Source organism: Anguilla anguilla, chromosome 16 (genome assembly GCF_013347855.1).
Source record: "Anguilla anguilla isolate fAngAng1 chromosome 16, fAngAng1.pri, whole genome shotgun sequence".
NCBI lineage: Eukaryota > Metazoa > Chordata > Actinopteri > Anguilliformes > Anguillidae > Anguilla > Anguilla anguilla.
In genome coordinates, this window is record NC_049216.1 from 16,346,052 (window position 1) to 16,364,205 (window position 18,154).

The 18,154-nt window shown below is 43.5% G+C and overlaps 1 protein-coding gene across 17 annotated transcripts; it reads left to right on the forward strand.

The window, feature by feature from the left end:
• Positions 1–264: 264 nt before the first annotated feature.
• tpm1 (tropomyosin 1 (alpha)) lies at positions 265–17,743 on the forward strand. 17 transcript variants are annotated; one of them, XM_035395459.1, is made up of 10 exons: positions 265–488; positions 1,026–1,151; positions 1,313–1,438; positions 6,269–6,402; positions 7,658–7,775; positions 8,535–8,605; positions 10,000–10,075; positions 10,982–11,044; positions 11,149–11,218; positions 16,541–17,743. In XM_035395459.1, exons 1-10 carry the CDS (start codon positions 375–377, stop codon positions 16,621–16,623), a joined length of 981 nt encoding a protein of 326 aa, XP_035251350.1. In that variant the 5' UTR covers positions 265–374; the 3' UTR covers positions 16,624–17,743. The 17 variants fall into 17 exon arrangements, with proteins under 17 accessions (XP_035251350.1, XP_035251335.1, XP_035251338.1 ...); XM_035395444.1 differs by lacking the exons at positions 1,313–1,438; positions 16,541–17,743 and adding exons at positions 12,240–12,318; positions 13,367–14,092; XM_035395447.1 differs by lacking the exons at positions 1,313–1,438; positions 10,000–10,075 and adding an exon at positions 9,045–9,120.
• The last annotated feature ends 411 nt before the right edge of the window (positions 17,744–18,154 follow it).

Genomic DNA, 18,154 nt, shown 5'->3' on the forward strand with positions numbered 1-18,154 from the left:
GATTTAACAGCGCAAGGAACACACGTCTTTGTGAAGGCTGTCTTTAAGCCCATCTGATCCCTTATATAGTCATTTTGGCGATTATATGTGTGGGAACAGCGAATCGCCTCTCTTGCCCACGGGAATGACAGAGCATGGGGAAGGACCGAAGTTAAAGTCGTTTCCAAAAAAGTATTGGATGTCCAAAAGAATTTCGTTCTGCCCCCCCCCCCCCCCCCCGCGAGAGTACATATTTGACGGGATACAGTCAGGAAGAGCTCACACTCCAGCTTGGTGTTCTGTTCTGCGCAGACGTAAGGCTTCCACTGACACTTGTCTCTTTAATTCAATTTCTCGGGGCGCACTTCGTGCAGCTGAAAGAAAAATAAGCAGCCATGGATGCCATCAAGAAAAAGATGCAGATGCTAAAACTTGACAAGGAGAATGCCTTGGACAGAGCCGAACAGGCTGAGGCAGACAAGAAGGCAGCTGAGGACAGAGGCAAGCAGGTCTGCATTTTTTTTCTTCTGGAAATAAAATGTATCGATTTCAAACTACGCGCTTCTGCGCGGCGCTTGAAATAACCTGTAAGACCAAACTTGATGGATCACCTCTTTGGAATGGATTAAAACCGGTTTCACAAAATGAACATACAATAAGGAGCGCACCAAAGTATCCTTCTCTTGTTTTTTTTTTTCTCAAAATGGAAACATTCTGAGTCTTTCCATCGAGTTTGGGAGATAATTTAAAATTGCTCGAATACTCCCGTAATTATCACAGAAAGATTGAAACAATCAATTGAAATGTTCACGCGTTCTTCTATTTGTTTATGTGCCAAAGTATAGTTTTTGGGAGTCGTGTTAATTGCAATGCATGCATCGGTAGTTTGTGGGATTATACCACATATAATCCAATAATATTAATTATGATATATTCTGTTGAACTAAATTGATCATATTTATTACTGCATCATGTTAATTATTTCTCGTTAAAATGTATTCGCGTATGATTTTTTAAACCAAACTCTCGTTTATATGCATGTGTAGTTAGAGGATGAATTAAGTGAGATGGAAAAGAAATTGCGCGCTGCCGAAGACGAAAGAGATAGAGTGCTCGAAGATTTCCAAATCGCCGAAGAGAAGCTGCTCAACGCCGAAGAGGTCGCCTCAAAGGTATTTCGCTTGCCTGGGGAAGCTCCCTATCCTTAACTTCTCTCTTGTGTCTCTCTCCCTCTCTCTGTCTGTATGCGCCCCCGCGCTCCCCCGTGCGCGCTCACGCATCCAATTTCCCGCTGCACACCCTATGAAAACGATCCTCTAAAAACAAAACTCAGCTCGAGGATGATTTGGTAGCTCTGCAGAAGAAACTCAAGTCCACTGAGGATGAGTTGGACAAGTACTCCGAGGCCCTTAAGGACGCACAGGAGAAACTGGAACTGGCTGAGAAGAAAGCCACAGATGTGAGTAAAAGGTGCTCTCACTAACCGCACCTTTTCTGCAATTCACAGCTTACCTAAAGCCTTGCTACCGTGGCCTGAGAGTAAATATGTGAAATGACAGTGGGTTAAGTGCAATGTGCCAATTACAACATTTACACTTTCAGAAGATAAACTGACCTATATTGAATAGCTATGATTAAGATTGAGGCTGTACCATACCTTATCTTCATCCTTCCAGAATTAAAATATTTCGATTGCTCTCGCTTTTATGATAGTTATAGCAAATTAACATAGTAAATATCTTCTAATCACGTTTTCAATAGCAGGTCGTGGTGCATGTATAATAACTGTCGTTTTACATATTTGCATTTTTCTTGACTGTTGTCTTCTTGTAATAATCAATGTCCTTAAAAAATAAGCAGTTCATAAATAGGTTACATTCCTGGTAATCCTTTATGACCTGAAATAACAAACGTCTAATATGTCAACAATAGATCTTTGTTGGGCGTTGTTTCTTCTCAAAAGGGGTATGAATTTTGTTTTCATAAATTTATTCCAAAGGTAAGTACATCATATAATGACCATTGCTCAATGCTAATAAAATGAATGATGAATCTGGAAATTAATTTTTTATACTTCCATACTTGAGTCTTTCACCTACTCCACTATCTGTAAGCTACTTCAATCAGCAATTTATGTAAAATATGTAATATATAACTATGCCACAATAGTGCCAGGCTTTGTAGCCACTTTCATACAATGCTGTACTTTCTTCTGATGGTTCTATATGGCCAATTTAAAAGATATGCCCACAAAACAGAGATTACAGAATGAAAAGTAGACTTCCTGGAATGTGTGTCCAGCTACAGAGGAAGTGAGTTAAAACAGTGGTTATGTATAGTCCAGTGCTTTATATGGTAAAGTTAGAGTTTAATTGTTTTAAACTGTGCCTCAGATAAGTTTCAAGTAGGTTTGTCAGGCATTAGGAATGAAGCTGTAATTATGGATAATTTAAACTGTAACATTTAGCTGTGTTTTCATATTGTACTACATAAACCAACCCGGTAAGGAAATAGGCTCAATATCAGTTTGGGTCTGCTGCACACATGATCTTAATTCATGTGACTTCTTCTCCTTCATGAGCTAGCTACTCAATGTTTTCAGATTTTCCTGTCCTTTCTGCATGTCTCTCTCTCTCTCTCTCTCTCTCTCTCTCTCTCTCTCTCTCTCTCTCTCTCTCTCTCTCTCTCTCTCTCTCTCTCTCTCTCTCTCTCTCTCTCTCTCTCTCTCTCTCTCTCTCTCTCTCTCTCTCTCTGTACGTGTGTGAGAGACAGTATGGAAACATTCACAAACTAATCCAAGATAAATTATACTTTGTGTGTAATCATGCAGAATGAAACACGTTTTTGAAGAACAAGTACCATAAAAGGAAAACTATGCCGACTATTTATATACGGTAGGGTACAGTATGTCCATGACATAGGAGGATGCACTGCAGCCAAGTCTGCCCTAGGCATTAGCTCAAGGTAAAACAGTGGTCACAGGCTGATAAAAATGCGGACAGTACTTTTTTCAAATGTATTTATTTATTTATTTACGTAAGTTAAACTGATCCCTGCTTATTTACATAGCATGGCTGTTATTGTGACTGGGGTTATAGCAAACAATAAATTCAACATTAATCATTACACAGACATACATTTGCACCGTAGTGACACAATGTTAGTTTATGGTCAAGTGATGTGTATTGTCCGAATTTTACCAGCAGGTGGTGGTCCATATCAACGCACCAACCTCAGAAACGTGACATTGGAATGTTAATAGCTAGGCGTGACCATCGTTATGATAATACGCACTTTGAGTAGATACATAGTTTTTCCTTGCCATTCATTTCCTCATGCTTAAAGTTTCAAAATATTGCTTAAATTCCCTTTCGATGGTAATTCCGTTCTTGGCTGAGGCTGGACAGGGTTATGAAAACAGGGGTACTTCCGGGTTTTATCGCAAACGTTGCTGTGCGTCTCTAAGCTAGCACAGAACGCTAGTGCTGCTGCTTTTATGTTTGCATCCACAGGGCGTTAGTGCGCTCGGTTTAAATTTCGAGGAAACCCTACATAGAGGTACATAGCGATTAATAGATAGAACAAAGCGATAATGGCTGGATCATCACTGGAAGCGGTAAAACGGAAAATAAAGTCCTTGCAAGAACAGGCGGACGGTGCTGAAGAGAAAGCCGAAAGACTACAGAGAGAGCTGGGTTTGGAGAGAAAAGCCAGAGAATCTGTAAGCCTTTAAATAATATGATCATTTTGACATCAAAGCTTAAGTATATTTGTTTGAACCGATCTTTTTTCTCCGACGCAAACATGGTCTCATTTAATGCAGTCGTTTGTTACAGGCACTGAGTATTCAACTCTTGCCGGGAAAATGAGGATGATGATCAATGTGATGCAGCTATAATAACGGAATTACCTTGGGAGGTAGCCACCCTGTTGTGTTGTTCACAATGCCATACACTCACTTGCAGTGGATAGGCTATTAAATAACCTAGTTATTGCCTAGTTATTTGTTGTCGTTAAATGTTTGCTACCATGTTACAGTTTGGCAGCGGCTGTATTAGACCAAGTTGTGGAGGCCTGCTCAGTGCAGGATAAGGGTTTGCAACTATCGATAAATAAACTCACTCCAGGCACACTGGGGGGAGGGGGGTTCATGATGACAGTCTAGGATTAGTGAGGTTATACATTGCTATTTGATGGCGTGTGAGACGACCAACTCTCCACGCGTACATTTTGTCGTTATTTCTTAAAATGGGAAGGTATGGCTTTACTGTTTTCAAACTTCTGTGTTTGCTTGGAGCCTATCGTATCGATAGTTCTGCAACCGCTTAACAGAATAGGTGCTGTTAATTGAACACTCCCATTGCACCTGTTCCGTTGAAGCAAGGCAATGAATGGCTGGTCTGGAATTTGTTCACTTAAGGGTCAATCAGTGAGTTGGAGAGAACTGCATATAGATATTGCCTGAAATGCGAATTACCTCAAATGCTTTAGCCGTAGCATACGTTCTTTTTTAACCTTAGAAGTGAAATCTCATAGCCGGGATAATTCTGCCATCGCAGATTAAGCGGCTGCAGCTCCCCAAACAGGAAGTACAAGCTTTACCCTTTGTCATTATTATGTCCCTCTACCTATGATCACAATAAATTCACATGCAAATAATATGATTACATTGCTTGTAGATAATTAGCGCAAAAGAAACTATATTGTGTTTTAGAGCGGCATTGTTGAATTAGGTTAAATTTGTAAACGTGGTTTCACATTCTTATTTGCGGTTCCCAATAACCGCAGTGACGGCTAAAAACGGACTTTGCCCGCTTAGCGCACTGTTTGCGCACCTTGCTTGAATTGAACACGTCCAGCACAGCAGTGGTCCTTCCTGTTTGCTTTGGCGAGCGTCTTGCCAGGCAGGCAATTTGGGTCCGATGCAGTGACTACGGGAACATGCAAAGCAGGCCATGTTTTGTATTCGGGATCTAACACCCAAATGGGTAGTATTAGAAAGGAGCTGTTGGGACAAATAAACGTGGGAAATGTTGTCTACCTTAGGCCCTGTGCAGCCCCACCAGATCCTGAAGTAGGAGTGGCCTGCTGAGCTGTGCCACTTCTGAAAAAGGTCTTGGAATTCATTTCTTTGACATGAGGTCAAAGGTTATGGTTTCAAAATGTGCTTGTTTCTGCTCCAGATAAAAGAGAGTGCTTAAAGCGCCCAGCGTGGATTTATTATCACCAGGGAAACGCTGGCATGTATGCTTTAGATCTGTGGCTATGGGAGTGGCTTCTCAAACTAACCTTTCTTTCTTAGTTTGATTATTGCGGACTATGGTATCAGGAGTCCTGAAGTGTTTGAAGAAGCACAAACAGGTGTACATTTGCACTTGACTTAAAGACATTTGGAGTTTCATTATTGTGTAGATGTGACCATCACCCTTGCACTGCTGCAACATTTGAAGGACATGCCTTACCTTTGAGTTCCGAGTGAATCCATTACTCAATAAGAAAATTGTGATCAAGTTTAGGTTTCATTTTGATCAATGCTTATGGCTACACTGGGTCATGGCTAGCTGGGCCTTCCTTTTAGTCCTGTTTCCTGGCACTCCTGTCTGCTTTGCCACCACATGCTGTCACAGAAGTCCTTCAGCATGGCCCTCCCACCCGTTAGCGGTGCTGCTGTTAGGAGAAGTATGACGTGAGTCTGCTAGGCCTCATGGGAAATCTGCCGTCTGCTTTCTGCCGAGGCGACGGCTGGCTGGGCTGTCTGCAGCACACGCCCTGCTGCACGTCTCAGACATTAGCGTGTTTTAACCCACAGCCGCGCTTACACTGGGCTTCTTGTGACTCCGGTCAACTGATTCCTTTTAGCCTTGTGTTCAGACATTATATGTCTAATTTTAGCTGCAGTGTTTAAGGAAGAACGCTGATGTGGGGCATGTGGGAGGTTTTCCTTCAGTTCAGCTCCACTCAGCCCCGACACAGCAGGAGAGAGGGTGTGACCTGGCCGCCTTAACGCTGGACAGGGCGACTGGGCTGACTCTGTGTGCGCGCGTGTGCGTGTGTGTGCGCGTGCGCATGTGCGTGCATGCGTTTTCGTGTTTGTGCCTAAATCTGTGATCTGTGCATGTGTGTGTGTGTGTCTTGTGCATTGATTTTTATAAAAATTCTTCTGCCACTTGTGTGCGTTTGGTTCCTGTGCTTTTCTTGTGTATATGTTGTGTGTGTGGGTGCATGTGTGTGTTTCCCTCTGTATTGAACGTGCTGCAGTCTGACTCGGGGCTGATCTCCGCTCCTACAGGCTGAGAGTGATGTCGCCTCCTTGAACAGAAGAATCCAGTTGGTGGAGGAGGAGCTGGACCGCGCCCAGGAGCGCCTGTCCACCGCTCTGCAGAAGCTCGAGGAGGCAGAGAAGGCTGCTGATGAGAGCGAGAGGTGCGTCTGTGTGTGTGTCTGTATCTGTGTTTGTGTGTCTGTATCTGTCTGTATCTGTGTCTGTGTGTGCGTCTGTGTATGCGTCTGTCTGTCTATCTGTCTGTGTGTGTCTGTATCTGTGTTTGCGTCTGCGTCTGTGTCTGTGTGTGTCTGTATCTGTGTGTGTGTGTGTGTGTGTCTGTATCTGTGTCTGTATCTGTCTGTGTGTGCGTCTGTGTATGCGTCTGTCTGTCTGTCTGTGTGTGTCTGTATCTGTGTTTGTGTGTGCGTCTGTCTGTCTGTCTGTGTGTTTGCGTCTGTGTCTGTGTCTGTGTGTGTCTGTATCTGTGTGTGTGGGGGAGACACGCAGGGATCGCCAGGCGTCAGGACTCGTCTCGTCTCCCTCGTCAGTCCTGTCCTGACTGCTCCGAATTGGGCCCTGGAGCCGGGCTCTTCTGTAGTGACCGGCTGCAGCTCCGTCAGCCTGCTGACTGGAGAATGGCCACTTCGGCGAACGGCTGTGTTCTGAATGGCAGCAGCGGTGCCACAGTGGCCACATTTCACACGAGCCTGTGTGAAAGAATGCGGTGTTGCTTATTTGTTATCACACCAAGCACAGTAAATCAAATGTGTCAGGTTGCCCCCATTTGCAATGCGGTTATGAAAATTTGAGGCATTTGCAGAGACCCTTAAATCATGCCTTTGGCGGAGCTGCTTGCGGGCACACACAAATGGGGATTGTTTTAGGAGAAAAACATGGTTACTGAACAAACAGCGATTCACTTGATATAAGGATTTATTCCTTTGTTTCCTCCGTAAACGGACCCTCTGTGTTGCAGCCTGTAATGTTAACACAGGCTGGATCAGACTGCTTGTGTGTGTGTGTGTGTGTGTGTGTGTGTGTGTGTGTGTGTGTGTGTGTGTGTGTGTGTGTGTGTGTGTGTGTGTGTGTGTGTGTGTGTGTGTGTGTGTGTGTGTGTGTGTGTGTGTGTGTGTGTGTGTGTGTGTGTGTGTGTGTGTGTGTGTGTGTGTGTGTGTGTGTGTGTGTGTGTGTCTCCCTCCTGCCGTCAAGTTGACGTTCAGAAGTGCTTTATTGGCATGACAAGTTTACACTTATATTGGCAAAGCATTTGAGATTAAACTATGAACATTTTAATGGAATGGGCAAAAAACTTTTGAAAAAAATTTGAATGCATTTTTGGGGACATAGAGTGCTCCTGTACTCTTCTAGCTCTGTATTTTTCACGTTCTGACCCTCTCTCTCGCCCCGGGGCAGAGGCATGAAGGTGATCGAGAACCGGGCCGCCAAGGACGAGGAGCGGATGGAGCTGCAGGAGATCCAGCTGAAGGAGGCCAAACACATCGCCGAGGAGGCCGACCGCAAATACGAGGAGGCCAGTGATCTCCCGCCTCTCCGGCTCGGCCAAGCGTGACGCATTCCTGAGTTTGGGCCTCCTCAAGGGACGGGGGACGGGGGGGGGGGGGGCTTTAGTTTTGAATGACAGATGAGCACGCAAATTATAATCAGTTTAGATTCCCTTGAGTCTCCTGTAGATACTGTGCATTGCACTATCGATGCCCACACTATTTATAGGTTAAGCTTCACATCATGTATGTGCAGTATGTTACATTTGCACGGAGCTTAAATGAGGAAAAGGGATTGGGGGGGAGGGGTTGGTGAAATCCGGTGTTGTAATGTGAGGTCATTAGGTCTGTGCATGTGATGCACTGCTCCAGCTTGTAAGCCTGGCGCTCTGTGAGCTCAGGGTTGTGCCTGGTGGTGTATGAACTGCTGGCTTTCCTCCCATCCTTCAGTCAAAGAGCTGGACACACTGGTATCCCTCATTAACGCGACATGTATGACAGGTCATCTATGGCTTTCATTTTGTGCATCATTCTATATATGAATGTCTTGAGTTACTCAAGATGACCTTATGCTTAAAATTTCACTGCAGTCCATATAGGGATTTTAATTTTTTTTAATGTAAAATTTTCCATGGTTTTATAGGTCGTTGTATGTATTTCATGATTACGCTGCCAATGCATTCAAATTTTAGTGGTTGTAAGCAGCTGGTCTAGGCATTCGTAGAAGTGGGCGTTGACTGAGGAAGCTTGCGTGTGATGTCTGACACGCCCCCTTTCCCTCCCTGCAGGTGGCACGTAAGCTGGTGATCATCGAGGGCGACCTCGAGCGCACGGAGGAGCGCGCCGAGCTGTCGGAGAGGTGAGGCCTGTACCGCCCGCGCTCCGCAAACCGCCGCACGGCCGCCATTAACGCGCATGTTCCGTTTGGCCCCCCGCGGGGGCGTCGCGTTCGTGCGCCTCTGTTCAGTCACACCCCCATGTGCTTGGACCTTAACGCTGAAGAACAAATTTACCTGAGCATTTTTCCTGTTTCAACCCTTGCACAACGTTTCTTTGTCATTTCAACCGCAGTCTCGGTGTTGTGTGCAACGTAATGCCCTTAAATGATTTGTTAGTCAAAGTTAAGGTCGGAGCGTGTTGCGGTTGCATTGAATGGAGAGGCCTGCATCTTGTCAGTGTGATTAGCTTTCTGTCTGCCTTGCCTTGCATTGCGTTGCATGTGTGGCTGTGTTGAAACTGCATGTTCTCCTGTGTTTTATTTTTCCAATGGCCTTGCGTTTGCCACGTACCACTAACAGACGAGCTCGAAGAGCAGAGGAGGAACTAAGAATTTTGGACCAAAGCTTAAAATCGCTAGTCGCTGCAGAGTCAAAGGTACTATGACCTAACACTTTATGAGGCTGTATTGCCCCAGCCAATGGCTGCCCACCCCTCCCCTCCCTCCGGTCCGGCCCACTCACCCGGCTCGGACGTTACTGGCTGTCCACCTTTCTCACTCCTCTGTCTCTGTTTTTGTCCATTTTCTCCTGCACTTTTTTTGTTTTTTTTGCTTGTAAGTCACTCTAACCCAGCAGGAGTTCTCTGCAATGCACGTCACTTAACCACAGCAATAGCATCGCAAAAGTTAAAGGCACCTTGACTGGCTATGTGGGGAAATGAAACCCTTGGGAAAGTTTATTGTTGGATGTGCCAGGAATGTGGAAGTCAGCCTAGTACAGGCACATCAGAGTAAGCAATTTATCTGCAATTCACTCTCAAATCAGTACTGGCTTTTTCAGGCAATCGGATCTATAATGATGTATAACTGTCTAATGTAAAAACACTGGGTAAAAAGTCAAGTAAAGTACTTCTGATTGTTCATAGAACAGCCTATGGTGCCTTTACAGTGCAGGGCATATTGTAGTACCTGGAACAGGTTTTTAGTAAAATTGAACAGAGAGGCTGGCTTGTGGATGTTCCTGCTGCGTTTGGTCTCTTTCTGCCCCCCTCCTTTGATTCCTGTGCTTATTATTATTTATTTTTTTTATCCCCCCTTCCCCTCATATGTGGATGTCCTTGTCTGACCTTTGTTTTTCATTGATATCCCATCTATCCAAATACTCCCGCTTTCCCTCCACTCTGTAACTTTTATGCTCTTCCACACCTTTCTTTCTTTCCTCCCTCCCTTCTAAACCTGCCTCTGCCCCCTCCCCCACACCCCCCCCCCCTTCCCATCTCCCCCTCCTCCCCCACACCCCACATGTAAAACACCAGTAAGTGTTCTGAACTTGAGGAAGAGTTGAAAACTGTGACCAACAACCTGAAGTCACTGGAAGCGCAGGCCGAGAAGGTAGGTCCCTGACCGGTTCTTTGTCCCAGTGTGGAAAATGTGCGGCAGACCAGAATGATAACTGACACCAAACGACATGTTGTTCTCACTTAATTTCACACTAAAGTATTACCAAGGATGATCTATCAGTAGTAACACAATATCAGACTCCACGCATTAAGCTTTCAGTGTTCTGTCCCTGCATTATTGAAAATAAAAGGTCCACCAACAGAAGTAGTCAGGTCAGCCAGACCACTGTGACTGTGACTGATCCTTGCATTGTGTTACCAGAAGTCAGTTTTCCCATCCTTGTCGTAATAACCCTGAGCAGAACTGGGACAGAACATAATGTGGTTTTGGTGATGAAAGGTCCCTGATATTACTTGGACCATTGTGAGATTAGTGTTCTTTGGTTCTCCCTTTAGTATCTCATAGTAAATTTAACAGATCCCATGGCTGATGTTATTCGTGTTTAAGTGGACTTCTAAACAGATTATTCTGTTTACTGACCTAAACAAATATTCAGCTCAGTAAGCTTTATTGTGGTAGGTTCTCTCTGTCATTGTTGGAACCAAGTGTCCTCATTTGAAAGCTCATTATGAATATTTATGATGGGGCCCCAGTATGATAACTCATTATGAATATTCATGATGGGGCATGACCTAGAGATGGAATGTTCATAGCCACATGAGCACAGGAATTCAAATTGCACCAAAATCTCCTGTTGCTGACTGGAACCTCCTAGCCACATAAGCATGGAGGACAGAAGAAACACTATCTCCATATCTGTTCAGTAAATGGAATGTGTGTGTGCTTGGGTGGGCGGGGTCAATGGACTCCATTTTGAGAGTTCCCTGTTGCTTTGTGGTATGTACATTTCTGGTCAAGTGCACGATGGCAACTTGACATGTCGCTCTCTGTCCACAGTACTCACAGAAAGAGGACAAGTACGAGGAGGAGATCAAAGTCCTCACTGATAAGCTGAAGGAGGCAAGTCCCCTCTGCCCGTCCATTGGACTTTGCCCACAGCATTGCTTAGCTTTCTCGTCCGATTTGGACGTTTGATGTCTGTTCATTTCTCCCCTTAACCACAGGCTGAGACTCGGGCAGAGTTCGCAGAGAGATCAGTAGCCAAACTCGAGAAGACCATTGATGACCTGGAAGGTATGAGTCATTTTGATCCCATTTCCATGCACTTTACTTTAAGCTGGGCTTCTCCATGTAGGGTGGTTAAGGTTTGTCACTCAGGCAGGGTAGTCACATGTCCTAAAGACAGGTCGAGTAGCAACAAAACCTGATTAAATCCTTTCCCTTAGGTTTAATGCTCAAGCTATTTTCTGCTTCTTTGCTTTTAAACCCCTTTCTCTTCAGTCTGCTTTTTTTTCTTTGACCATTGCTTTTGCACTGCAAAAGGATAGACCTGGTATATTGAACTACCACCCAGCTAAAATTTTAACTTGTTTATTTTGAGAACCCTTTACAGTGCTATTGCTAGGGTCAGAGTATTGCTTTGTGTGGTGGGTACTTGACTTACCTGTGCAGAAAGTTCTTAATTTTGTTGCTTGGTAATTTATATATCCCCTTCTGCAATACTTTTGTGTGCTGACGTAATGCATTTATACATAGGTCAAGTTGTGCAAATGTTTTTTTTTTTTTTTTTCCTCACAGAAAAACCTTTTTTTCTCCCCTAGATGAACAATACGTTTGTTGTTTCTGTCGAAAGACTTTTATACATCTGAGAGAAAATAATCTGTGTGTTGAGCGGACTGAGGAGTGATATTAGCACTGATCTAGTGTTCATTGTGCACTCTGTGGCACTTTTCCCTGTTGATTACAGTAACGGTGTTTCAGATTACTGCAGGATTTCCCATAATGCTATTGGGGTGGATATGGTGGTTGTGGAAGGAGCTGTCGACGGTGTGGAGGCTGTGCTGTGTTTGCTGTACACTTTAGGAATTAGATGTTGCATCATCCACAGCTTCCATTGCTGCCAAAAACTTATTTTTCATTCACTCCTTCCTTTCTCTCTCTGTTTCTGTCCATTTCTGGGCTTGGTTTGTCTGCTCCTGCTCTGTTACCGGGTATCTTTATGGCCTGGACACTCTGGGATTGTTCCTGCGTACCCACAATTCCCTGAACCTTCTGGCCCCCCCTCTTCTACCCCCACCCTTGCCCCGCCTGATAGACGAGCTATACGCACAGAAACTGAAGTACAAAGCCATCAGTGAGGAGCTGGACCATGCCCTCAACGACATGACTTCCATGTAATGTCTCGCCCGATTCCCCTGCTCGTACCTGTAACCCCTCCCCTAACTGACTTCCTGTGTGCTTCCCCCTTTCATCTATAGTAATCATGCTGCTTCTGTGAAACGGTAGTAGCATTTATGCACCCGAGGCCTAGTCTGTAGTCAGCTTTTGTCACCCCCACAGTCTGTATGAATTTCTCACCTTCACAGCAAGAGTATTTTTAGTGAAAGGACTGCCTTTCAAATGATAGTTTCAGCCATCAGTGCGACTCTCCTCTATAACAGACGAGACTGAAACAGTTGGCTGCAGTCTTTATTGCCATCATCTATAATGTATGAAAACGATATTTTATATGAACTAAATGTGCAGCTGATTTGACAGCACAGGACCAGTTGGTCACTTTTTTAAGGACTGAAAGAAGTGTTTCAGCTCGTTATCTGCCAGGCTGCACATACACTCATTTGTAAAATATGTAGACAGTCCTCTAGGCGTGCCTGCGGTTGAGGTCGGCCTAGAAGGAAAGGCTTTTCAGTGACCGCATTTCAGGGTGCGTTTACCTGGTCCCTTTCATTGCTGTGTGATAGCAGCTCTATCAGATTTCCATCTTTCCCACTAACAGTTTATTGGAGCTGGAGACCCTCAGCAACAGTGCAAAACCTGACAAAACTTTTCAAGCACAAGATTTCCCATTCATCTTGACCCTTATTTAGTCTGACCAGGGGGAACCGAAGCGGCGTATATGTTTGGCAAAGGCCCCCTATTTCCATGAGATAAGATTTACCCGAGGAGGTCCTGGGTGAGTGTTTCGGTGCACATAGGGCTAGTTGAGCTAACCAGTTAGGTTGTATGTTGGAGGCCTAGACCCTGTGGCTCACTGGGAGTTTTCAGTGTCAGTTTCTCTGCTCTCCAGCTCTCTCCCCTGGTTGGTCAGTGTAGTTGTAGCAGTTGTAGTGCACACCCCCAACCCCCCGCCCCCCCTGCACCCCCGTTTGCTGTGCTGTGCGTCATGCCATCACTCTGCTCTTCCTTCACGCTGTGCTGTTTTTCTTTTCTTCTCCCACACAGATAAACTGTGTTCTCTCCATCCCGCCAGACGCCTTCCATCAGCCGAGTGGCTTCTTCTCTTGAGTGTGCTTTACGCAGCATCGGTCTCTCTCTCTCTCTCCCTTTCCCTTTCCCTCCTTTATTTCCCTCCCCCCTACTATGTTCTTAATTTACCACTGAGTGGCTCAAATAAAATCTGGAAGCCCCACTCAGCCGCTCCTGGTCTTTTCATTTTCAAACCGGCGAGGTTTCCGCCAGTCTCGTGATGTCACGCGTTGTGGCCGCTGGCGTCGTTTGTTGCTTTAGCTGCCGGGCCTGTGTGCTGTTCTGCTGCTGCTTTTTGATTCTCACGTGCACTGGAGGTGCAGGAGAGGAAGGCGGGCCACACCCAGATGCTCAACGCTTTCCGCTTTATGTACAGTGATGATGGTCCTGGCTGTGTTTTAGGAAAATGTCATCAGAACATCGTTCATTGCATTTTACAGTTAACATTACGTTTTACTCATGTAACTGTTTTGAACTGTAATGTACACATTACGTATCGCATAGGAAAATCGGAGACACAGAGATGAGAGTTTGAATCTGAGGAGGCTTTGTCAGCGCATTCTGCATAAATAAGTTTATGTGGAATGTGTACTTGCATCCTGGTCTATGCACTTAAACATTTTAGTTTTGGAAACGTAAAAAAAAAAAGAAGATATCTTTATAACCAACTCAAACAAAGACAACCAAAAGGAGATTTTTCAGTAAAATACAGTTTGGAACCAACCAGGAAAATCTAGTACATAATTACTATTTTAATTCTTTTACCTCCCCAAGTTCCAAAGTTTTTATCGGTGTCTAAACATGACTGTTTTTCAATGGGAGAAGCTGTAGGGATGAGGAAATGGGGAAGTTGTGTAGGAATGGAAGTTGAAGCTCCAGTGCTTGGCTTTTTGAGCCAGTCCTGGTCTTGTTGGAAAACGGGTTCCTGTACCTTCCACTTTTCTGGTTTGTAGGTTGAGTAATATCTAGAACGGCTTAAATGGTTGTGCATTTAATTTTTCAGTTTCCTCCATGTTCATACATGGTAAGCACATAAGACCCTAGACATACCTCACAATCCATAACTGTGGTCTAATTGTCCTTCAACTTTTGGTTCAAATGAAATTTTTAAATTTAGATAACACTTTTAATCCTCAGGGCCATGAATGTCAGTTAGCAATCTGGCAACTAAAAACATGGTTTCTTTTTTTGTTTTTGCTTTTTTGCATAGTAGCATTGTCTGTATGCCTAGTTAAATAACTACAAATCCCCTGACCCCGCCTTTCTCAGTTGGATTCGCAAATTGGCTTGTTTACCAAAATGAAAAGATACAAATGTCTTAAAAGCTTGGCAGCCCAGCAAGTTATCATAAAAGCAGAAAGCACTAGAAGAACTTATGTGGTTATTGCATGGGAATGAAAGTTATCAATTGAGCTGAAGTCAGAATAGAGTATCTTTAGAACGACAGCCAGATTAAAAATGCGTTTAGCGCCCCGGGGTGGGGGGGAGGGGTTAGTGTCCACAGTTTCCACTGTTTCAGCAGGTGGGGCTATTCACAGTATCGCTGAAAAGCCGCCCTCCGCACCCCCCTCATCAATCACCCGGAGACACTGAGGGAAGGGAAACCAGAGATCGTGTTCTGCTTAACCTGCCATGGAATGCAATTCATTTTTTTTCTGACAGGCTGTTGACAGATGATGTTTACTGTATTTACAAGGCCTTGCCACGGTTTGAGCCAGACGACCACCACAGCTATGCTGTTGTTTGGAAATAGAACTTTGCGATGCCCACTGTTTCTTCAGTTTTTACTCTCACTGCAGTGAGAGTAAAGACCAGCGTTTATTCTTACTGCACTGAAATTACATCAGGGAACCAAACTTTTGAAGACATTTGAATCTTTTTATTTTGGTAAACAAGCCAATGCCTAGACTGAGCCTCTGAACCCTTCTTTTACACGTGAGAGGAATTGATAGTTATGGTAGTAAAACTCTTGCTTCCTACTGTATGTGTAAATGATTAGGAATGATCTATGGATATAAGAGGAAGGCATTTGTAAGGTCATTTTTCTACTTACACCTTTCCTGTCACATGAAGTTTCACGATTTCTACTCCGTAGTTCTAATTCCCAAAGGACTTGGCCTCTGTTCAGTCGGCCTGCAATGTCAGTATGGGTATAGAGACAAAGGCGATGTTTTGTGTCTGGCCACGTTTGTTCTGGGTGGATTTAAGAAATTCTGTCAATCTAATGCTACTGTATTTCTCACAGAGAAGGTAGAGTATGATCAGATATGCCACAAACCCGTTATCGCATGACATTTTTGACTTGGTCTTCATTTCTGTGCTAACATTGCCCTGATCTCTTCTCCCTTTCTTTCTGTCTCTCTCTTGCTCTCTCTCTCTCTCTCTCTCTCCCTTACCTTAACCTGCTTTCTGGCTGTCCAGACCGGCTCTACCAGCAACTTGAGAAAAACCGCCTTCTTTCTAATGAACTAAGACTGGCCTTGAATGAGGATTAGTCATAGTGTGGATTTTATAATCTCAGTCGTGTTACACATGTACACTTCCTTATTATGGCTTAACGGTGCCCAAGGAGGGGGGGGGGGAGATGCAGGTTACTGTTTCGGACAAAACAAAATGTCCGAGGGAACCAAAATAACATTGTCAATCCAGGGACAGGCATAATAAGGATGTATTAAGAATGTTTATTTGTAGTATATAGTATTGCATACAGATATCTGTGCTGTTGTATAATGCATGCTCAGAATGTATGTGCCGTTGTGCTGTTAGGCTTGTGTGTGGTGTGTGCAAGAGGTGGGGAGGGTGGCTTTGCTCCAAGGCTGCGTAAGGGCTAACGCTTGCCATTATAAATATGTACTCTCACTGTGATCTGTTCGGTTTGCATGCAGGTTTGAATATGCGGGTTGTGTAGACAAGACTGGCTGTGTCATTGTTAAGATTGCTGTGCGTGCGCGTGCGTGTGCGTGCTCGTACATGTGCGTGTGTGTGCACGTGCACGCGCCACTGATGGTTCTAGCAAAAGTTGCAAAATGACTTAATCTGAAGCCCTGAATGTTTGGTTTTTTTGTTGTTGTTCTGCATGCTGTTGATTTCTTTCTACCAGGGAATGTTCCATGATTTGTTTTTTTAACATCTTCTTTGGTGTTCTGACAGACAAACTTGCACAAGCTAAAGAAGAAAACCTCGATATGCACCAGATGTTGGATCAGACTCTAATGGAATTAAATAATATGTGAACAAACCTGAACCCCTCTCCCCCTCCCCTTTCCCTTTTGAGAGTTGTACCACGCTTGCCATGACCCCCCAGCCCCTACCAAGCCCCGCCCCCCTAAGCCCCCGCCACCCTGCCGGCGGAACATGAAAAACCAGAAGCTTCGCATTCACACTGTCCGGCTTTCTGCGGAGCTCAGCGACGGGACGAACCTGAAGTACTTTTCTTAGCCAGGGAAAGGAATTCACGAAATGCTAGTTTTCATCTGGACTGATTTGCCATTTTAATGTGTCAACATTTTGTAATCATTTTTTTGTTGTTTTTTTTTGACAATTTATCAGGTGGAGCATAACTTGTGCCATTTTGTTACATTAGAATTTTTGATGTGTAACGTTCTGGAGGTAATGATTGTGGCATCTCCCTGTTTCACTCTGGTCATGCATTGTGCAGATTGTCTGTATTAATTTACCTTCGGAGAACAAAATTGGCAGATTTTGCACTTAATTGTAGCCTAATCCTCAAATTATGCACATAATTAGAAATCCTGACTAAAGCCAAGGTTTTGTTTATTTAAGCCAACCTTTTTTTATTTATGTTTTGTACTTTGTTTTTGACGTTTTCTTTTGAGTGTGTGTGCGTGATTAGGACAAAATAACTCCTTTGTTTCTCCTCCTCTCCTCAAAAGTGATGCTGGTGCTACTGTGAAGGCAAGCAAAGTTAAGAACATGAATCTTCGGAGAATTGCATCTCGAAGTGCATACAGATAGGCCAATGGTAATTTGAAGTCTATATTCACAATTTAATCGATTTATTAATTTTATATTTTAGTTTTATGTTTGTCAATATTTAGTTGTGGTTAGAAAGGGATATGTCTGCACTCCAGCATATATTTATTTTACTTTGAAACCAGAAACATATTACAAAATGTATGGCAACATTAGCTTTCAAATTATATTTTATTTTGTTCAAACTTTTTTTGCCCTGTTAAATCTGTGGTTCGCAATATTTTTCATTTTGTTATAATTATGACTAAAAACTTAGTAGTGCCTCGTTTATTTTTTAATTTTTAGATGTTTTAAATATACTCCATATGAAAAGTATGTAAGGTAATAAATATAAATAAAACCATGCAGTTTTGCGATTTTCTAAAAAAAAAAAAAAATTACTTGATTTGTGGTTTGTTCTTTCACATTTTGTTTCAGTTTAAACCTACATAACTCATTCTTTACTTATTTTGCGAGGAGATAATTTCATGTATTTCACTTAATTTATATCTTGGAAAAATATTCCTTTGTAGAAAATAAACAGGTAATGAGCTATTCTCTATGCTCAAAAATATAGGAAAGAATTTACCCTTTTATACCAATATAATTGCACTTTTTAAACAAGTAAATTTACATCCCAAAAGACAGGTGTAATAATGATTGGCACCTCTGATTTGAGAACTTTCTTGCACCCTCTCTTTGTGAGTATAATCCTACTGGGTAGTGTTCTGTAGCATGTTATGAGATTGGGGAACATATTGAGGGGATTTTAAAAATCTTTTTCAAGATCCT

Coding starts and splice junctions, on each gene's coding strand:
- tpm1 (XM_035395459.1), top strand. CDS start 375: ATGGATGCCATCAAGAAAAAGATGCAGATGCTAAAACTTGACAAGGAG. Junction 1,439..6,268: donor CTGAGAAGAAAGCCACAGAT/GTGAGTAAAAGG, acceptor CCGCTCCTACAG/GCTGAGAGTGATGTCGCCTC. Junction 10,076..10,981: donor TGGAAGCGCAGGCCGAGAAG/GTAGGTCCCTGA, acceptor CTCTGTCCACAG/TACTCACAGAAAGAGGACAA.